At 38.0% G+C, this 15292-nt stretch overlaps 1 protein-coding gene across 2 annotated transcripts in view; it reads right to left on the reverse strand.

Annotated features, from left to right (window-relative positions):
* adcy3a (adenylate cyclase 3a) overlaps positions 1-15292 on the reverse strand; it is a 72242-nt gene that overhangs the window by 21113 nt on the left and 35837 nt on the right. For both annotated transcript variants that reach the window (XM_076736190.1, XM_076736189.1), the window contains exons 13-19: positions 6202-6318; positions 5640-5908; positions 5350-5431; positions 1627-1785; positions 1090-1236; positions 737-850; positions 317-443 (exon numbers count right to left, since the gene is read on the reverse strand). In XM_076736190.1, coding sequence (XP_076592305.1) covers positions 317-443; positions 737-850; positions 1090-1236; positions 1627-1785; positions 5350-5431; positions 5640-5908; positions 6202-6318 — 1015 coding nt within the window. The remainder of the gene's footprint in view (positions 1-316; positions 444-736; positions 851-1089; positions 1237-1626; positions 1786-5349; positions 5432-5639; positions 5909-6201; positions 6319-15292) is intronic.

A 15292-nucleotide genomic window follows, 5' to 3' on the forward strand; every position in this document is an offset into this window, starting at 1 on the left:
ATTGACAGAATTTCAAAACCATGTCTAGATTACGTAAGAGCTAATCTGTAAACCCCCAACTTCCTGAATGTAACTCCAATGGAGTAAGTCACATTTATTTGTATTTTGTTTTCTATCTTTGTCTTTACAGACCATCACAATGAGATAAGCCTTCGGGCATTAGCTTGTGTAACCGCCTTGTTGGGTGGATATTTTGTATTTTCCAAAAAAAAGCCACTACAAATTTTATTCAAATCCAAATCCAAAAACCTAGAGTGTGTAGAAGCACCACAGTACAGACACACGCTCAGAAATAGGTGAAAAGGTTAGCACATACCAATGCGAAGCATGAAGTTGTTGAATGACTGGTAGTTGATGTTCATGAGTGTGACCTTCATGGCCAGAGCAAAGTCTGCCAGGTCTGCCAGATGCTGCCAGCGCTCTCTGTCAGACTGCTCCTCCTTCTGTCAGATAAAAAACAAACAGTTTAGAATACACTATTATCATAACTGGCAAAAATAATGAGAATTTTAGCACAACTGACATGATCATTTAAGAAATCCAAGAAAGAAAAAGATAACATGTATACTGTATCATGATGAACCTATTATATGGATAGATCATCACATTCTATTCTAATTCAAAATCAGCAAAGCAATGCAGAACCATTTACTTATAGGTACATGACATTTTCATATTAGTACAATCAGTTAGAGACATGCAATGAAGCCTGGAGAAGTCATGTGACCATGCTGACCTTCATGCAGGTGTAGCCGTTGCTGATATCTGGGGTGATGCCTGATGCTGCCATGTAGGTGCTACCAATGGTCTTGATTTTTGTGATGCAGCGGAACTGAGGTTCATCCAGCAGCTGACATAAATACAGGCAAAAGATTGTGTTTACACAGACTGATGGACTCAAACTCCGACCACACATACATCCCCTGCACTAAAGCTGGCAGCATGTTTCATGACTTTTACATCTGAATGACTTTCAAATATAGGCAAAGTTAATTGTGTCATGCTAGGTCTTATTACAGCCTCACACTGTCCCCAGCAAGTACAGCTACTAAAACACAGAAAAGAAGAAGAATGAGGAAAGCATCTTACACTGTCAAAGTCTGAGATGATCTCATTGAGGAACCGTAAGCATTCTATCCCTCCATTATTGATACTCTCCTCTGTGTAGAAGTCAGAGAAGTTGGGGATTGAGGCAAACATGACTCCAATCTCATCATAAGACTGGCTGTACAACTCCTGGAACAGATTAACAAGGTCATATAAACAAGATGGAGAGCAAGACATCATAAGAGTTTGTGAAACCAAATTTGAATCTTGATGAAATACTCCTTGAATGTTACAAGGACTACGATAATATAATTTCATAAAATACAACTTTGACAAGAATGTTTCACATAAAGATACGTTTCCTTTTACTTTTCATTCTTCATTTTCCTTTCCATAATTCCCAGGAAAGACAAGAGACATCCTGACTTTTCCTAACTGTTTTAGTAGTGTAACAGAAATGTGTTCAAATTGACAAGCAAGACAAAATAACATGACTCTTGGGATTAGTGATGAGTGATACATCTCTTTTACATACAGAGAGAAGTAAGGATGTGGTGTCTGTGAATGTGACGATCTTACCTCATCCCTTTTCTTGGAGCCCAGGAAGTGTCGAGCGACATGTTCAGGCAGCATGTTGGTCACCAGTGCTTCATTCCACCGTCTCATCTCATACACTTTCTCCTTCTGTTCATGGACCTCAATCTTCCACAGGAACAGGGTGCGGGCGAGTTTCTCCACCTCCAGTTAACAACAGGGACTGATGTTAGCATCTGACCAGTATGTGGATTTGAAAGCAGATATGACTTCTGTTCTTCATTTGGTAATTGATACAGTTAGATTACAATGACTACTGTATGTCTGCATGCACCCTAATTTTTCAATTATTATTCCAAATATGACAATATACCGAATTTGCGAACAGCATGTTCCATTTGGATTTTCCAAATAAGGCCTCATTGGACATGCTGATATTATTCAGGTTTTTAGTAGCATTCTTTCGACATGTATTCAGAGCATTTGGAACATGTGTCTCATTTGAGGTTTTTACTGCCATTTGCGACACACTACCTCTTGCCTGTTACCTCTGTGCATTGTAAACAAACCAACTAGCCAAGGGTTTGCAAAGCTGGGGTAGAGATGAATGCACATAGGAAAACCTCTCAGAGGGAGAAACACACATACTTTTAAGTATTATAAAAGACTTAAATATCAACAGGTTTTTGCAACTATCGCAAATGGCAACCTTTTCAAGTGTATCATTATGTTAATCATGGTAAGCATGGCTGCATGTAAAAAGGAATATTAGTGGAATATTCATTTTCATGGCAAATGTTAAAAAACAGCTTAGTAAGAATATTGACTTTTTCAGAATAAGGAAAAAATCCCTAATATTTTGTGCATGTAAACATGATGATCGTTAGTGCTAAAAAGTGTGCAGTGTTTTAATCAGAAGTGTATTTCTGGGGAAGCTTTCAGAAGATTACCAACTTTTCTGTACTGATCATTACTTGCAAATGCTGAAGACAATGACAGATAAAAGCAAATTAAATGTTTTTAGACCTGCCTGACCCACCTCTTTCCTCCCCATGGCAGCATACCCCTTCAAGCCCCCCCAAGGTCTCCCACGGACTGCTAGGCCATAATTAATTGCCTATGGTCTCATGTATGGTGCTCCTTTGTTGCTTATTCTTTACTTGCACTGTTGCATGTGACAAAGTGAATGATTTCACTTTATTATTTTTCAATTCAGGCAAAGGACAACGCAGGTGACATAATGTCAGGAAAATATATCTTCAAAGAGAATTTCTACCATAGTTTAAATAATAGGCATACAGTGTAATAATGTTCAATATGATCAGTCAAACTGTATCATAGCTGTCATCTTAAGTGAAGGACAATGGAGGAGTAACATGGTACCACCTACTCTCAAATTTGATAATTTAAACTCCGATTTTGCCATTGGCATTGCCCCTGAGAAAGGCGGTTCAAAATGGCTGCTTCAAGTTTCATGTCTAGGAATGGGTAGATCTGCATTTTATATGTTGTTTGTTCAAGTTGTTATATGATAAAATATTGTTTAAATGAAGTGACAAAAGCACACATCATAATTTCTAAGGATATAGGAAGCACATGATGAAAAGAGCTTTGGGAGGCAGATGAGAACGCTATCAGGCAGTAACCTTTTATTTATATATACCAAAAAACATTAATAGAGATTTGATTGATTCATCTTAAGTCATGACAAGCGGATATCACATTTACACAGGAAATGCATATGACAAATTTGAAAACTATCAAATTTAAAAGAGACTGGGTTGGACAAGTATTTAGTTCATCTAATAGTAAGCAAAGGGGAGTAGCATTTGCTTAGTCAATGGATGGAGAGAGGATAATTTCTTTGGAGACAATAATTAATGGGGTGAGAATCAACCTTTGTAATATATATGCGCCAAACCAAGAGGATGCAGATTTCTTCCATTAAGTTAATGAGATTGTTGGGGTTGTTTAAGAGTGGCACATCACAGTGGGTGGGGTCTTTAATCAAATTTTAGATGATGCATTGGATAGAATATCATACTCTGGAAAAGTGAACAGAATAGACACTTAATACTTCCCTGTTTCAAGACTGAGCATTTAAACAGTTGATATCAGAGAAGTTTAAGCATTTTTTCTGAATAAATTTTGGGTTTGTTAAAATGATAGGTACTATCTGGGAGGCCTCCAAGGTATTTATTTGGGATAAAATCATTGCCTACACATCAAAGCTGAAGAAAGAAAATGAGGAGAAAGTCAGTGAATTGGAAACTGAGGTAAAGCAAAAAGAAAAGGAGAATTTCTGAGTATTATAGTGAGACTTAATAAAAAGAGATATGTGATATTAAATATGAGTTAAATGAGATATTTAACATGAAGGCTGAATTTGCCATATTTAGACACAATCAAATTTCTATGAAAGAGGAAGACAGGAAAATTATTGGCAAGGCAGTTAAAGAAAAAGAAAACTATGCATGTTATATCAGGTATTAAACTTAAATCTGGTGGTGGTGATTACATCTCAGGAAGAACTTCTACTCATAATTGTATGCCTCAGACATTCATGTTAATGAGGAAGAAATGAATGCATGGCTCTCAAGAATTGATCTCCTAAACTGGTGCCTGACAAAGTAGAAATTTTGGATGCTCCAATCACAGAGGTGGTAATTAGAAAAGCCATTCAATCAATGAAAGCAGATAAGGCTCTTGGGTTATTTCTGTTTGCTTTGTCAAATGCTCTTTTATTGACCTAATGTGCTGTCATATAGTGCATTATGTTGTAACATGATGAAAACTTGTAACAAACACTGGTACAAACCAATTCAAAGTGGAATGTAACAAGTGATTTCAGAGAATCTGTAGCATTCACCACTTTTCTCATATTTTGCAGTACGAATGAAATTGACGAGTGTTGAAGTCCTGTCATACAAGTGATGAACAGTCAGGCTATCTCAAAAGATGAAATACATTTAAGAATTTGGCATTTGGCATTTAAATAATATGTAAACCAATGTAAATCAATTATTAAGACAGACTTACTGCAAAGTCAATATTCTGTCCACATCATCATCAAATTCAGAGGGTTTTTTAAAATATTTTTATTGCCATATTTTGGCAGAGAACTTAAATTACTGCACTTAAACACCTTCACTCACAGCTGCCTCTGGGTCTTTACTCTGTCTGTTAACACTCTCTGTTGTACCCAACAATGTAACATCACTTACTTTAGCCTAATATTCCTCAGTCTAGCATGTCCGTGACTCTCATGTCTCCTTGATCACCTCTCAAATTAGTCATGGATCGCTTTGCTGTACAGCACAGGAAACTCAAAATCAGCAATCTGTAGTCTAAAAGGTATTTCTTATGTCCGTAGTCTTGCCATCAGCTCTTAAAAATGTCACCAATTGCAGTGAATTGATTTTGTGTTGTTTCTTTTCCTAAATGTCATTCTCTTTGTTTCCTGGTCCAGCTGGTAGTTTTAGGCCTGTTTGGTTCTTTTTGGTCACAGAGAAAAACAGGGAACACTGCCTCACCTAGGTGTCTGGTAGTGAAATAGCAGTGGTACATACAGTATATCTGTTGCTTACACATTTACTTATAGCTTGGTGCATGGGTAACCTCTCTCTCTCACTCTGTCTCTCTCACTCTTTTTCTCTTTTACTATTTTCTGATTGTTTTGGGTACTCTAACAGCATACAAAAAGATAAGAAGTTTAGCAGTGTAGTAATTATGTTAAAAGTATAGCAAACACCGCAGATACTAACTTACATGTCGGGAGAAGTAATAGAAGCTGACCATCATAACGAAGATCATAATTGTCACTGTGAACTTGGAGGGCACCAGGTATGACCTGCAAAAAACATTGATATACTGACAAATTCTGCTGATACTAGTGTTTGATCGCAGCAATTATTGTATATTAAGTTACTGAACACATGATAACATGAAACTAAAACACAAAGCATGGCATGCAACCAGGAGTGTTCATTCAGTTGATTCTTAGCCTTATCTATCATTTCACAAGGTTTGGGTGTGAACCGGCTTCTTTATTGCCTCACCTGTAGTCCTGGAAGCGGACCATGTCGTAGCGGTCAAAGATGTCCCTCCAACTGTAGATGTTAACAATGCCGTTGCCGACTGTGATGAGCAGCATCAGTGTGAGCTTGACCATGTGACTGACCTGAACCAGCATGGTGGTGGCCATCAGTGCCAGCACAGCGATGTAGCTGTAATATTTTGGGTTGTCCAGGCAACCATCAGGGCCAGTCCAGGAGGAGGGAGCAACTGTGGAGCTGCCTGAGGCTGGGACTCGAGGCAGACAACTCAGCTAGACAATGGAGAGACACAGAGTCATGAGCCCAGGACTATTACTACTATTATTTCTAAAGCTGCATCTATGGTAAGCAGTTCCTCAGCAGCAACATATAGAATTTAGACCATTTTCAGTCCAATTTTCTGACTGTGTTTTCTCTGTTGCATACAGCTCACTGAAAATTGGATGAACTTGGCAGAAATTTTATTTTCCACACAAAATTTAGTAAATTCATAGAATAAATACAAATCCCCACACTGGTTTGGCCTTTTTGTGGTTGATAGTAGAAACAGCAGAGAGAAGCTCACCATATCGATGATATCAGCCATAGTAAGGATCAAGATGGCTGCCATGGCCCAGGTGTTACGAGCCCATCGGGTGTGGTCAATCCAAGTGGAAAACGACACCAGCTTCTTGGGAAAGACCTGACAAATACCATTCCAATTTGGATTAAAATAGCACATTATTTCTACTATGATAATAGAAATCTATATAAGGTAATAAACAGTGGAGCTAAGCTACATGGTATACCACCTTTCTCCTGACAACTTTCACCAACTAATATTTTCTTCATCAAAAATTTTAGATCCCATCCCAACTAAGCTGCTTCAAGTTTTATCCTTAATTGGCTCTTCTTTACTAGACATGATCAACCTGTCATTATCAACAGGCTACGTACCACATTTAAAGTAGCAGTCATGAAACCTCTTCTTAAAAAGCCTAATCTTGATCCAGGGGTTTTAGCCAACTATAGACCAATATCTAACCTCCCCTTTTCTCTTTAAAATTCTTGAGAAAGCAGTTGTTAATCTATTGTGTGACTTTCTTCATAGCGTTAGCTGCATTCGACACCATTGACCATCACATCCTACTACTGGAGACTGGAACACTTAATTGACAATAAAGGAACTGCACTAAACTGGTTTAAATCCTACTTTAAATCCTACAGCCAGATTTTAGTTTGTACACGTTAATGATGTGCATGCTAAAGCTAGTCACTGAGTGACTAGGTTTTGTGCTTGGACTAATACTGTTCACCCTAAATATGGTCCCTCTAGGCACTATTATCAGGAAACACTCACATAAACACACATAAATTTTCATTGCTGTGCAGATGATACCCAGATATATATTTATCAATGAAGCCATATGAAACCAATCAGTTAACTAAACTCCAAGCATGTCTTGAGGACATTAAGACCTGGATGACCGGCAACTTTTTGTGACTAAATCTGGACAAAACTGAAGTTAAAGTACTAGGCCCTAAAAACCTTACAAACTCACTTTCTGATGATATGGCAGTTATGGGTGTTCTTTAACTCCTACACAAAACAAATTTCAAGAACTGCACTTTTTCACCACTATAACATTGCAAAAATCAGACACACCCTGTCCCAAACTGATGCAGAAAAACTAATCCACACATTTATTATTTCCAGGCTGGATTATTGTATTTCCTTACTATCAGGCTGCCCCAATACGTTTGCTGAATACTATCCATCTGATCCAGAGTGCTGTGCCACACGTTCTGGCAAAAATAAGGAAAAGAGATCATATTTCTCCAACTTTAGCTGGACAAAAATTAAAGCAGAGTTAAAAAATAAGAAAAGGTAGGAGGAAAATAATCAAGAATGACATGTAAATAAATGGTGTTATATCGATAAAATAAAGCTACTCGCAGAAAGGTATTAAAAATTACAACACACACACACAGACTTATATATACACACTAGAAAACAAATAAACAAGTTCAAGGGAACCCTTTTGTACAATATTATGTCAATGGTGCAGATAATTTTTCAAGAGTAGCCCCACTTTAAAGAATGTACAAAATCACCAGTGCACAAGTGCAAGGCAAATCGCAAAAGTTTCAGGCCTTATCAGGAAAGACATTGCAAGTTTAAGGCTAATATGAAGAAATTTGTTTTCTTTCTGCTTTCTTTTAAAAATATTCAGTGAGCTCAATTCCACCCAGAGCTTTGGGGTGTAACTGACAAAGGCTGCATCCCCAGTTTTTCTGCTGCTGTTGCTGGGAACAGAGAACAAGGGCAATGTAGCTCAGTCCTAGCCCGTTAAGGGCATTATATATAAAGAGGAGGTCCTTAAAATCAATTCTAAATGTTTCAGAAAGCCAGTGCAGAGCAGCTGAAAATGGACTATTGTGCTCTCTCCTCTTGGCTCAAGTTAACTGCAGAGTTCTGAATCAGCTGAAATCTCACTTGTCAGCATTTTCTTCATGTATAAATGGTTGTGCTTTAGCAACGTTTTGTCACCTTTTTGATGTGGGACTTGAAGTTTAAATCTGAAACTAGGAGAACACCAAGACTGGTAACCTAACCTGGTAAATTCCCCAGATTATTTGACAGCATTTCTCTTTTTGTTTTAGGGCAAAGAAGCAGGATTTCAGTTTTGTTTTGACTAAATGTTTTGTTTTTTCAGTTCATTTGAAGCAATATTTGGCTCAGCAGAGATGCACAGTTGTGTGTCATCTGCATAATTATGGAAAAATACATCATGCTCTCTAATGATGTCACCAAATGGCACCATGTATTGTGAGAACAGTAATGGACTAAGGCAGTTCCTTTGTGCAACCCCAAAACAGATGTCATGCTGCTCAAACACATGGTCTCCAGTTTAACACACAGTCAGGAAGACCAACCCACTTTTGAAGATGACTGATCATTGTCAATCTTCTCAAACACTGCTCTTAGGTCTAAGAGGACAAAAACTGAAATCTTATTTCCATCAAATTTAGTCTGAGGTTGTTGGTTATTTTAGTATGAGGAGTTTCAGTGCCATGCTGTGTTCTAAAGCCTGACTGAAATTACTCCGAGATGTTATTTTCTTTAAGAAAGGAGTTAATTTGCACAGAAATTTGCAGAAAAACTTTCTCACTATCTTACTGATGGATGGAAGGAAGGTTGGATATCAGCCTATAGTTGGTGAGTACATTACCATCTAGGTTCAGTTTCTTTAGTAAAAGTTTTATATGAGCCGTTGAAGGCATTTGGAAAGATGCCTGATTGCAGTGATGTATTTAAAATCTTCACGACATGACCTGAAACACGGCAAACGCCTGCTTTAAAAATGCTAGAGGTACAGGGTCAACACGAGGTGGATGAGGTAGACTTAGTGACAGTCTTGCAAAGTTCAGTTACAGGTAAATTTTCCCATGGTTACAGGGGTCTTTACAGGGTTTGTTGAGGTTATCTGTGTTTACATCATCAGCAATGCTGGCCCTAATTGAGATTATTTTGTTTTGAATAATGATGCATGTTGGGGTGGTGTTGAGTAGCTGGTCAATAGTGGAGATATAATATTCTAGACTTTCCAGTATTCTCTGCAATAATCTTGGAAAATTAATCCTTTCTTGAAAGATGTATTGCTTTGTTATAGACAGTCATGGCTTCATTGTGTATATTACAGTGAACTGTGAGCCTCTATTTTCCTCCATTTTCTTTCAGCTACTTTGCAGATTCTCTTACTCTCATTAACACTGTAATTCATTAGCAATTGGGAGATTTTGTCAGTTGACTTCTTTTTAACCTTTAGTGGAGGAACAGTAAAGCAGATGACATGGTATTGTTGAAATGTTCAACCATGTCATTTAAGAGCAGTCATAACTGTGTGACTCAAATGATCTTAGAATATTACAGAACTTTGCTTCTGCATCTAGGAGTCTGTTTTGAACCAAAAATTCCCTTTTAGGCATTGTTATGATTAGGCTGTCCTCACAAAACACATAGTGACAGTCAGAAATGGGTAAATCTAATTCTGAAGTTCAAAGCTGTCCAGGAAATTCACAAACTCCACAGCTTTGGAGTCATTCATTTTGTTCATATGAATAATAAGGGCCCCATTAAGGAATAATCAGACATAGTGATACCAAGTTTGATCAGCTCTGAGAATTCCTGCATAAACACCGACCACACTGCCACACCAGTAGTGCTGTTAAGCCAGATCCCAACAAAAAACATAAAATACAAATTCTTTCTGCAAAAGAGCTCATTTCAGCAGTAAAGATTCAGGGAGGAGAGCAGACAAGCTGTGGCTGAACACTGACAAATTTAAGATTACTGAGACAGGTGCCAGATGGTCTGTGATTGTGATGTATTTGACCATGCCACCAGCTGTTTAAGATCACCAGTATTTTTAAGGAAGTGGTGTGGTTTCTGTCTCATTTCTGATAGACACCTGAGTGATGCTGGCTGTGGTTACTGTTAACAGTTTACCAATTTGACTGAGCTTCAGTGTGGGAGCTTAAACTAAGAATGTGATGAAGAGGGGCAAGATGGGTGCGGTAATGTTCGGGTGTACCCATCAGGCTTAAAGTGGTCTTTGCAGTTACAAAAGATCATGGCAAGGAGACTGCTAAAAGATTCTATTCCTTTCCCCAAGGTTGGAATGGGGTCTGGTAAGAATACATGTTGTGACTGACAGTTGCTCAGTTTCTCCAGTAGCAGCTGAAACTCTTTTTCAGGACCACAGAGCCAGCTGTCCTTCGCATAGTGTCAAAGATTCAATGTGATCAATAATCTTCCATTCATTTAGATGTGTAGAGAGTATAACTGGCAACAGCTCTCTTAGCTCCCTTACAGATTCATCATTCATCATTAGATTTTTAGTCTTTGCCATTCTTACATACTTGGTTATAGTGTCCCCAATCAAAATAATGTCTTGCTAATCTGGCCCTCATCTTATCAGATGGGGAATTAGCAATATTTCTCCTGGTCCTTGGCCTAGCAGTGGTCTTGGGGCCATTTCTTGGTTTTTGGCTAGCCTTAATGCAGGTGGTGTGATTAGTTTTCCTGGCTTCAACATTGTTAGTATTATCATATCTTTTGTTAGTGGGTCAGTGGGTCATACCTGTTTTGCACAGAGAATTCGGGTGGTTAAGCAAACACTGGTTCCCTCTTATTTGATCTCTGTTAGATTTGCCATTGCAGTGGACAACTGGGAGGTGGAGTTTTCGGCCTAGCGCCGGTGTTGTGCCAGTATGAAGTGTCATTAGGGAAAGCTAGTTTGCAAGCCTCAACATCTGATCCAGTGGTGTTAGGACATGTTGAGGGCAGCATGTCCGCCAAATCTATGCCAGAATGCTCAACAGCTGAAGTAATCCCGTTTATAAAAGTCTGTGTGTAAAAGTCTCAGCAGTGAATGCCCACTCTCACATATCTGATGCAGCGTTGATGCAATCCTCCTTTCAAGTTGTGCAATTCTATCCGTCAGTCACTTTCTACACAGCTCACAGATTTTTCCATCTTGTCTCTGTTCTGGTCCTAGGTTTCCAGTCATAGACACGGCAAAAAAGCAAAAAGGCTTGTGTTGTTTGGAGGTCACGCTTGCACATTAGTGAGAAATAATAGAAGTGATTAAAATATAGGGTTCTGTTTCTTTCATTCAGGATCCACTTTTCCGAAACATTTGTCAGAAAAAAACAAGAATATCAGCAAAAGAATGTTAACAAAGCAGACAGCAAGCAAGAGATGCATTTAATCTGTAGGAGAGCAGGAAGTCTGCTGCTAATAGTTCAAGGTTGGGCATAGGTAATATCAATCCAATTAATAAACTCATTAAAAAAACTGAAATGCCTTAAAGTAGACAGCACGTATTTTCATTTGATATGGTCAATGGCCTTTTCAGTGTCTAGAGTGATTACCACTGTCTCCAAACTGTGATGGTACATTGTGTAGAATAGCTGGTGAGCTAACACCCCAAGGCTGGCAATCCATTGGATCAGCTACTGACTTGGCTGGTCATTAGCTTTCCAAAGCCAGTACCTATCAGCCCAAAGCTAGCAACCCACTTGATCAGGTACTGGCTTGGCTCCTAACTTTGCATGCTGAGGCTGGTAAATAGCATGCCATGGCTAGCAGTCCACTATTCAGCTACTGGCTCGGTAACCACATGCTAAAGCTGGTTAATAGCATGCTGTGATGAACAATCCACAATTTCTGCCACTGACTCCATAAATCCAGAATCTAGATTCTGGCATTCATACTGTACATTTCCAATATTACTCAGTCATTATTTACACTGTATATAGTGTAACTTGATGCACACATTGTTTTTCTATTTTCTATATAAAATGTTGTTATATGTTGTAGTAAATATTCAGTCAGCAAATATTTTTTACATACCCTTATTTTTCTTAATCTCTATTTCCTATATATGTTAGAATTTGTCTATACTGTTACATAATGAAGCAAATGTAATTTGACCCAAGTTCCCCTTGGGAATCAATTAAGAATTTCTGGCTCTGATTCTGACATTTGAACCTATCAATACAGTGACGTTAACATTTAAACCTACTATTTAATGTACCCATTCAATCTCAGGTGTCAAGTTGCTTTTTTCCTTCTCTGTGGGTTACCTACCTACCCTATGAATATGAATGTATAGTTCCACTTAATATCTCAGAGAAAATACAGTCCAAATTTTTTTTTATGTCCGACAAAGATCTGGCACAGATGGGTTTGACAAATTGATAGTTTAATATATTAGTGTAGACAGTGGTGGAAAGACTAGGAGAATTTCCAACTCAAGTACAAGTACTGTTACTTTGCCAATATTCTACCAAATTAAAAGTACGGGTGTAAAAATTTTTGTAAGTAAAAATACAAAGCAACTCATTAAACATATACTTATACTGTACAAAAGAGAACTACTGTCCACTATTCTCTTTGCTGACTGACTGTTTACTGTGAATAGCTCTATAATTTGTCAATTTACAACTGTTCAGTTTCTGTTGTTTAAGACAGCCATAAATGTGTGCTCAGTAATGGTTAAACAAAACAAAAAACAAAAACCTTTCAGCATGTTGCATATTATTTAAGCTCATTAACATTCATCTTCAAATCCAATAAAGCATGTTTTTGCATAGTGTCAAAATCTGATCAGACATTATACACATTCTCACTAAGTGTAATTACTGTTGTAATTAGGACGTATGGTACAATTAAAATCCTTCAAATTACCCGTCAAAAGTTTAACAGTCCACCAATTCCTTAACCACATTAACATTGTTTATATTACTTCTACTGTGACAGACACACATGTCGTCAAAAAAAGACAAATAAACAGCATAATGCAAAAACAGTCTCAGCTGCTATTTAATATGTCAAACCTTACATGCTGCGATTTATGATTTCGCCCATTTGTGCCCAGAAGTGAATACCATCAACGTCATGAGTGTCACCAAAATCACTTTTTATTGTGCTTGTTTTTTTAATGAAAAATTTGTAATTTCAATTTTAGTGATGTTGGCTGCTGTTGTCTCCCACACATAGACACAAACCACAGCAAATGCAACACTGCTCTGCTACAAATTAGAACCACCATACAACATACCAGCACAGTCTTGAGGGGGCAGTATTTACATACACATTGGCCACAACATATGTCACTCGCATGCAAATAGTACAAACGGTAGCAATACCGAAGCAAAAAACCTTGGTATTCACCACGCAGTATTTGCATACATACAAAGAAAGATGCAGTTTTACTTGGTTATTTACTAAAAAGATGCAGTTTTATTTGGTTATTTACTAATTTACTTTTTGATCGGCCTTCCCTGTGGTTGTTCAGTGTGTATGGCACATATAGGCCTTCTTTCCAGCAGACATTTTGACGTAACTTTGCATGGAAAGCACAGGCAGCACTAATAACATGAACGATGCCTCCACAGTATTTGGATGCCTCTGTACCCTTACACCAGACCAGAATGGGAAAACTAAATGGATTCAGGAATGCAGCCATTATGTTATTGATTTCCGTGATGCAGAAAATACAGACAGAAGAGAGAGAGAGGCAGTGCGTTTGAAGGACCTCAACACTTTAACAAACTCTCATCAACAGATGCAAGACACAAGTTTGTGGAAGACTTGATGGCTGTATATATGGTGTCAGATATTCTGTTACGAACGCCTGAACGTGTGAATAGCTTCCATCAGACCCACTTACCCGGTGTATTGGAGCTGCTTATCAAGGCTGTCCTGCAGAAGATCTATTTGATAAAATATAATGTTGTTACATCAAATTCATTAATATTCATTCAATTTTGAATATTGCTATTGAATTGTTGAAGTTTTATTCATCCACCATATGATTAGACACTCTTTCTGATGACAAAATATGGCTAAATCACAAAACATAGGATTCAGAAAAATTAAAACAAATTTTATTTTCATCATTCATTTCAAAGCTCTGTGGCTGATAACCTTATATAGTGAGGATGATCACATTCATACACATGTGCCTCTGTTAATGGACTGTGATGTGTTCATGGTAATGGTACTGTAGGCTTTTTGCATAGTGATATTTCATGTGATATTGATTAGTACTGAAGAGCCCTGAGCATTATTTTCACCTACTCTGTATTTTCTCAGTCCATGTGACTGACTAACTGTGTGCATGTTGCTGACTGACTTAGTCTGAGAGCCGCCCGTGGCAGCAGAAGTCAATACTGGCCTGCCAGCTGGTTATCAATAAATCTGAATTTCCATGACGAAGTGGAATCAAAATTATTGCTCCATGCCAAACACACACACATACACACAAGTACACATGCTGTACACCACTATGCAACCCTTTATCACAATAAATGCCCTGTGATTAAATGTCAACAATATAAACACTAGGGGTGTAACTGTATGTGTATTCTTCCTAAACCCTTCAGTCCAGGATGTTTGGGTTGGTATGTGACTTCCTTGGTTCCATGTGCCCTGTGGCCCAAACAATTAATGTCAAAATAGCCTGTCAACTACTCACAAGCACAGAACAGAAATTCTAGAAACTCAGAACAGAAAAGTCTTTGCAGTGCACCAGTTGATGTCTAACAGCTGTGTAACAGCAGTTGGCTTAGCCCAGTTAGCCAAGATCATGTAGTGTTGCTGCCTTTCGAATGGCAAACACAAATGAGAGACCTGAAGTAAGGTATGTCTGTGGAAACACTTCAAACTTGTCATTTACAACGCCATCACCTGAATGTGTTAAATTACCAGAACAAGTCAAGAACAGACTGGAAGGCAAGTTCCTTGCCCCACAGTGTTCAAGCAGCCTCAGCTGACTGAGCTAAAGCAATAACTAATGCTAGGAGTGTTTATCGTTACCATACTAGGTTGTAGAGAATACAGGACTAAAGCATATGGTCAAAGTGTTAGAGCTCCGCTACAATGTGCCTTGTCTTTTGTGCCTGATCTGTATAAATGAGCACAAGCTGCATTTGTTCAGGAATTATCAACTAGTCAGAGTCTTATGATAGCGCATAACTGACATTGTTATTTATTTTTGTCATTTATTTTTTCCTACTTCTTATTTTTTCATATTTTTTTCACAATATGCCAGTATATGAGTGCCTTTACTGGAACTGAAAGAGTTTTGACCAATAAGCAACTGTAC

The sequence above is a fragment of the Chaetodon auriga genome, chromosome 8 (assembly GCF_051107435.1).
Source record: "Chaetodon auriga isolate fChaAug3 chromosome 8, fChaAug3.hap1, whole genome shotgun sequence".
In the NCBI taxonomy this organism is placed as follows: Eukaryota; Metazoa; Chordata; class Actinopteri; order Chaetodontiformes; family Chaetodontidae; genus Chaetodon; species Chaetodon auriga.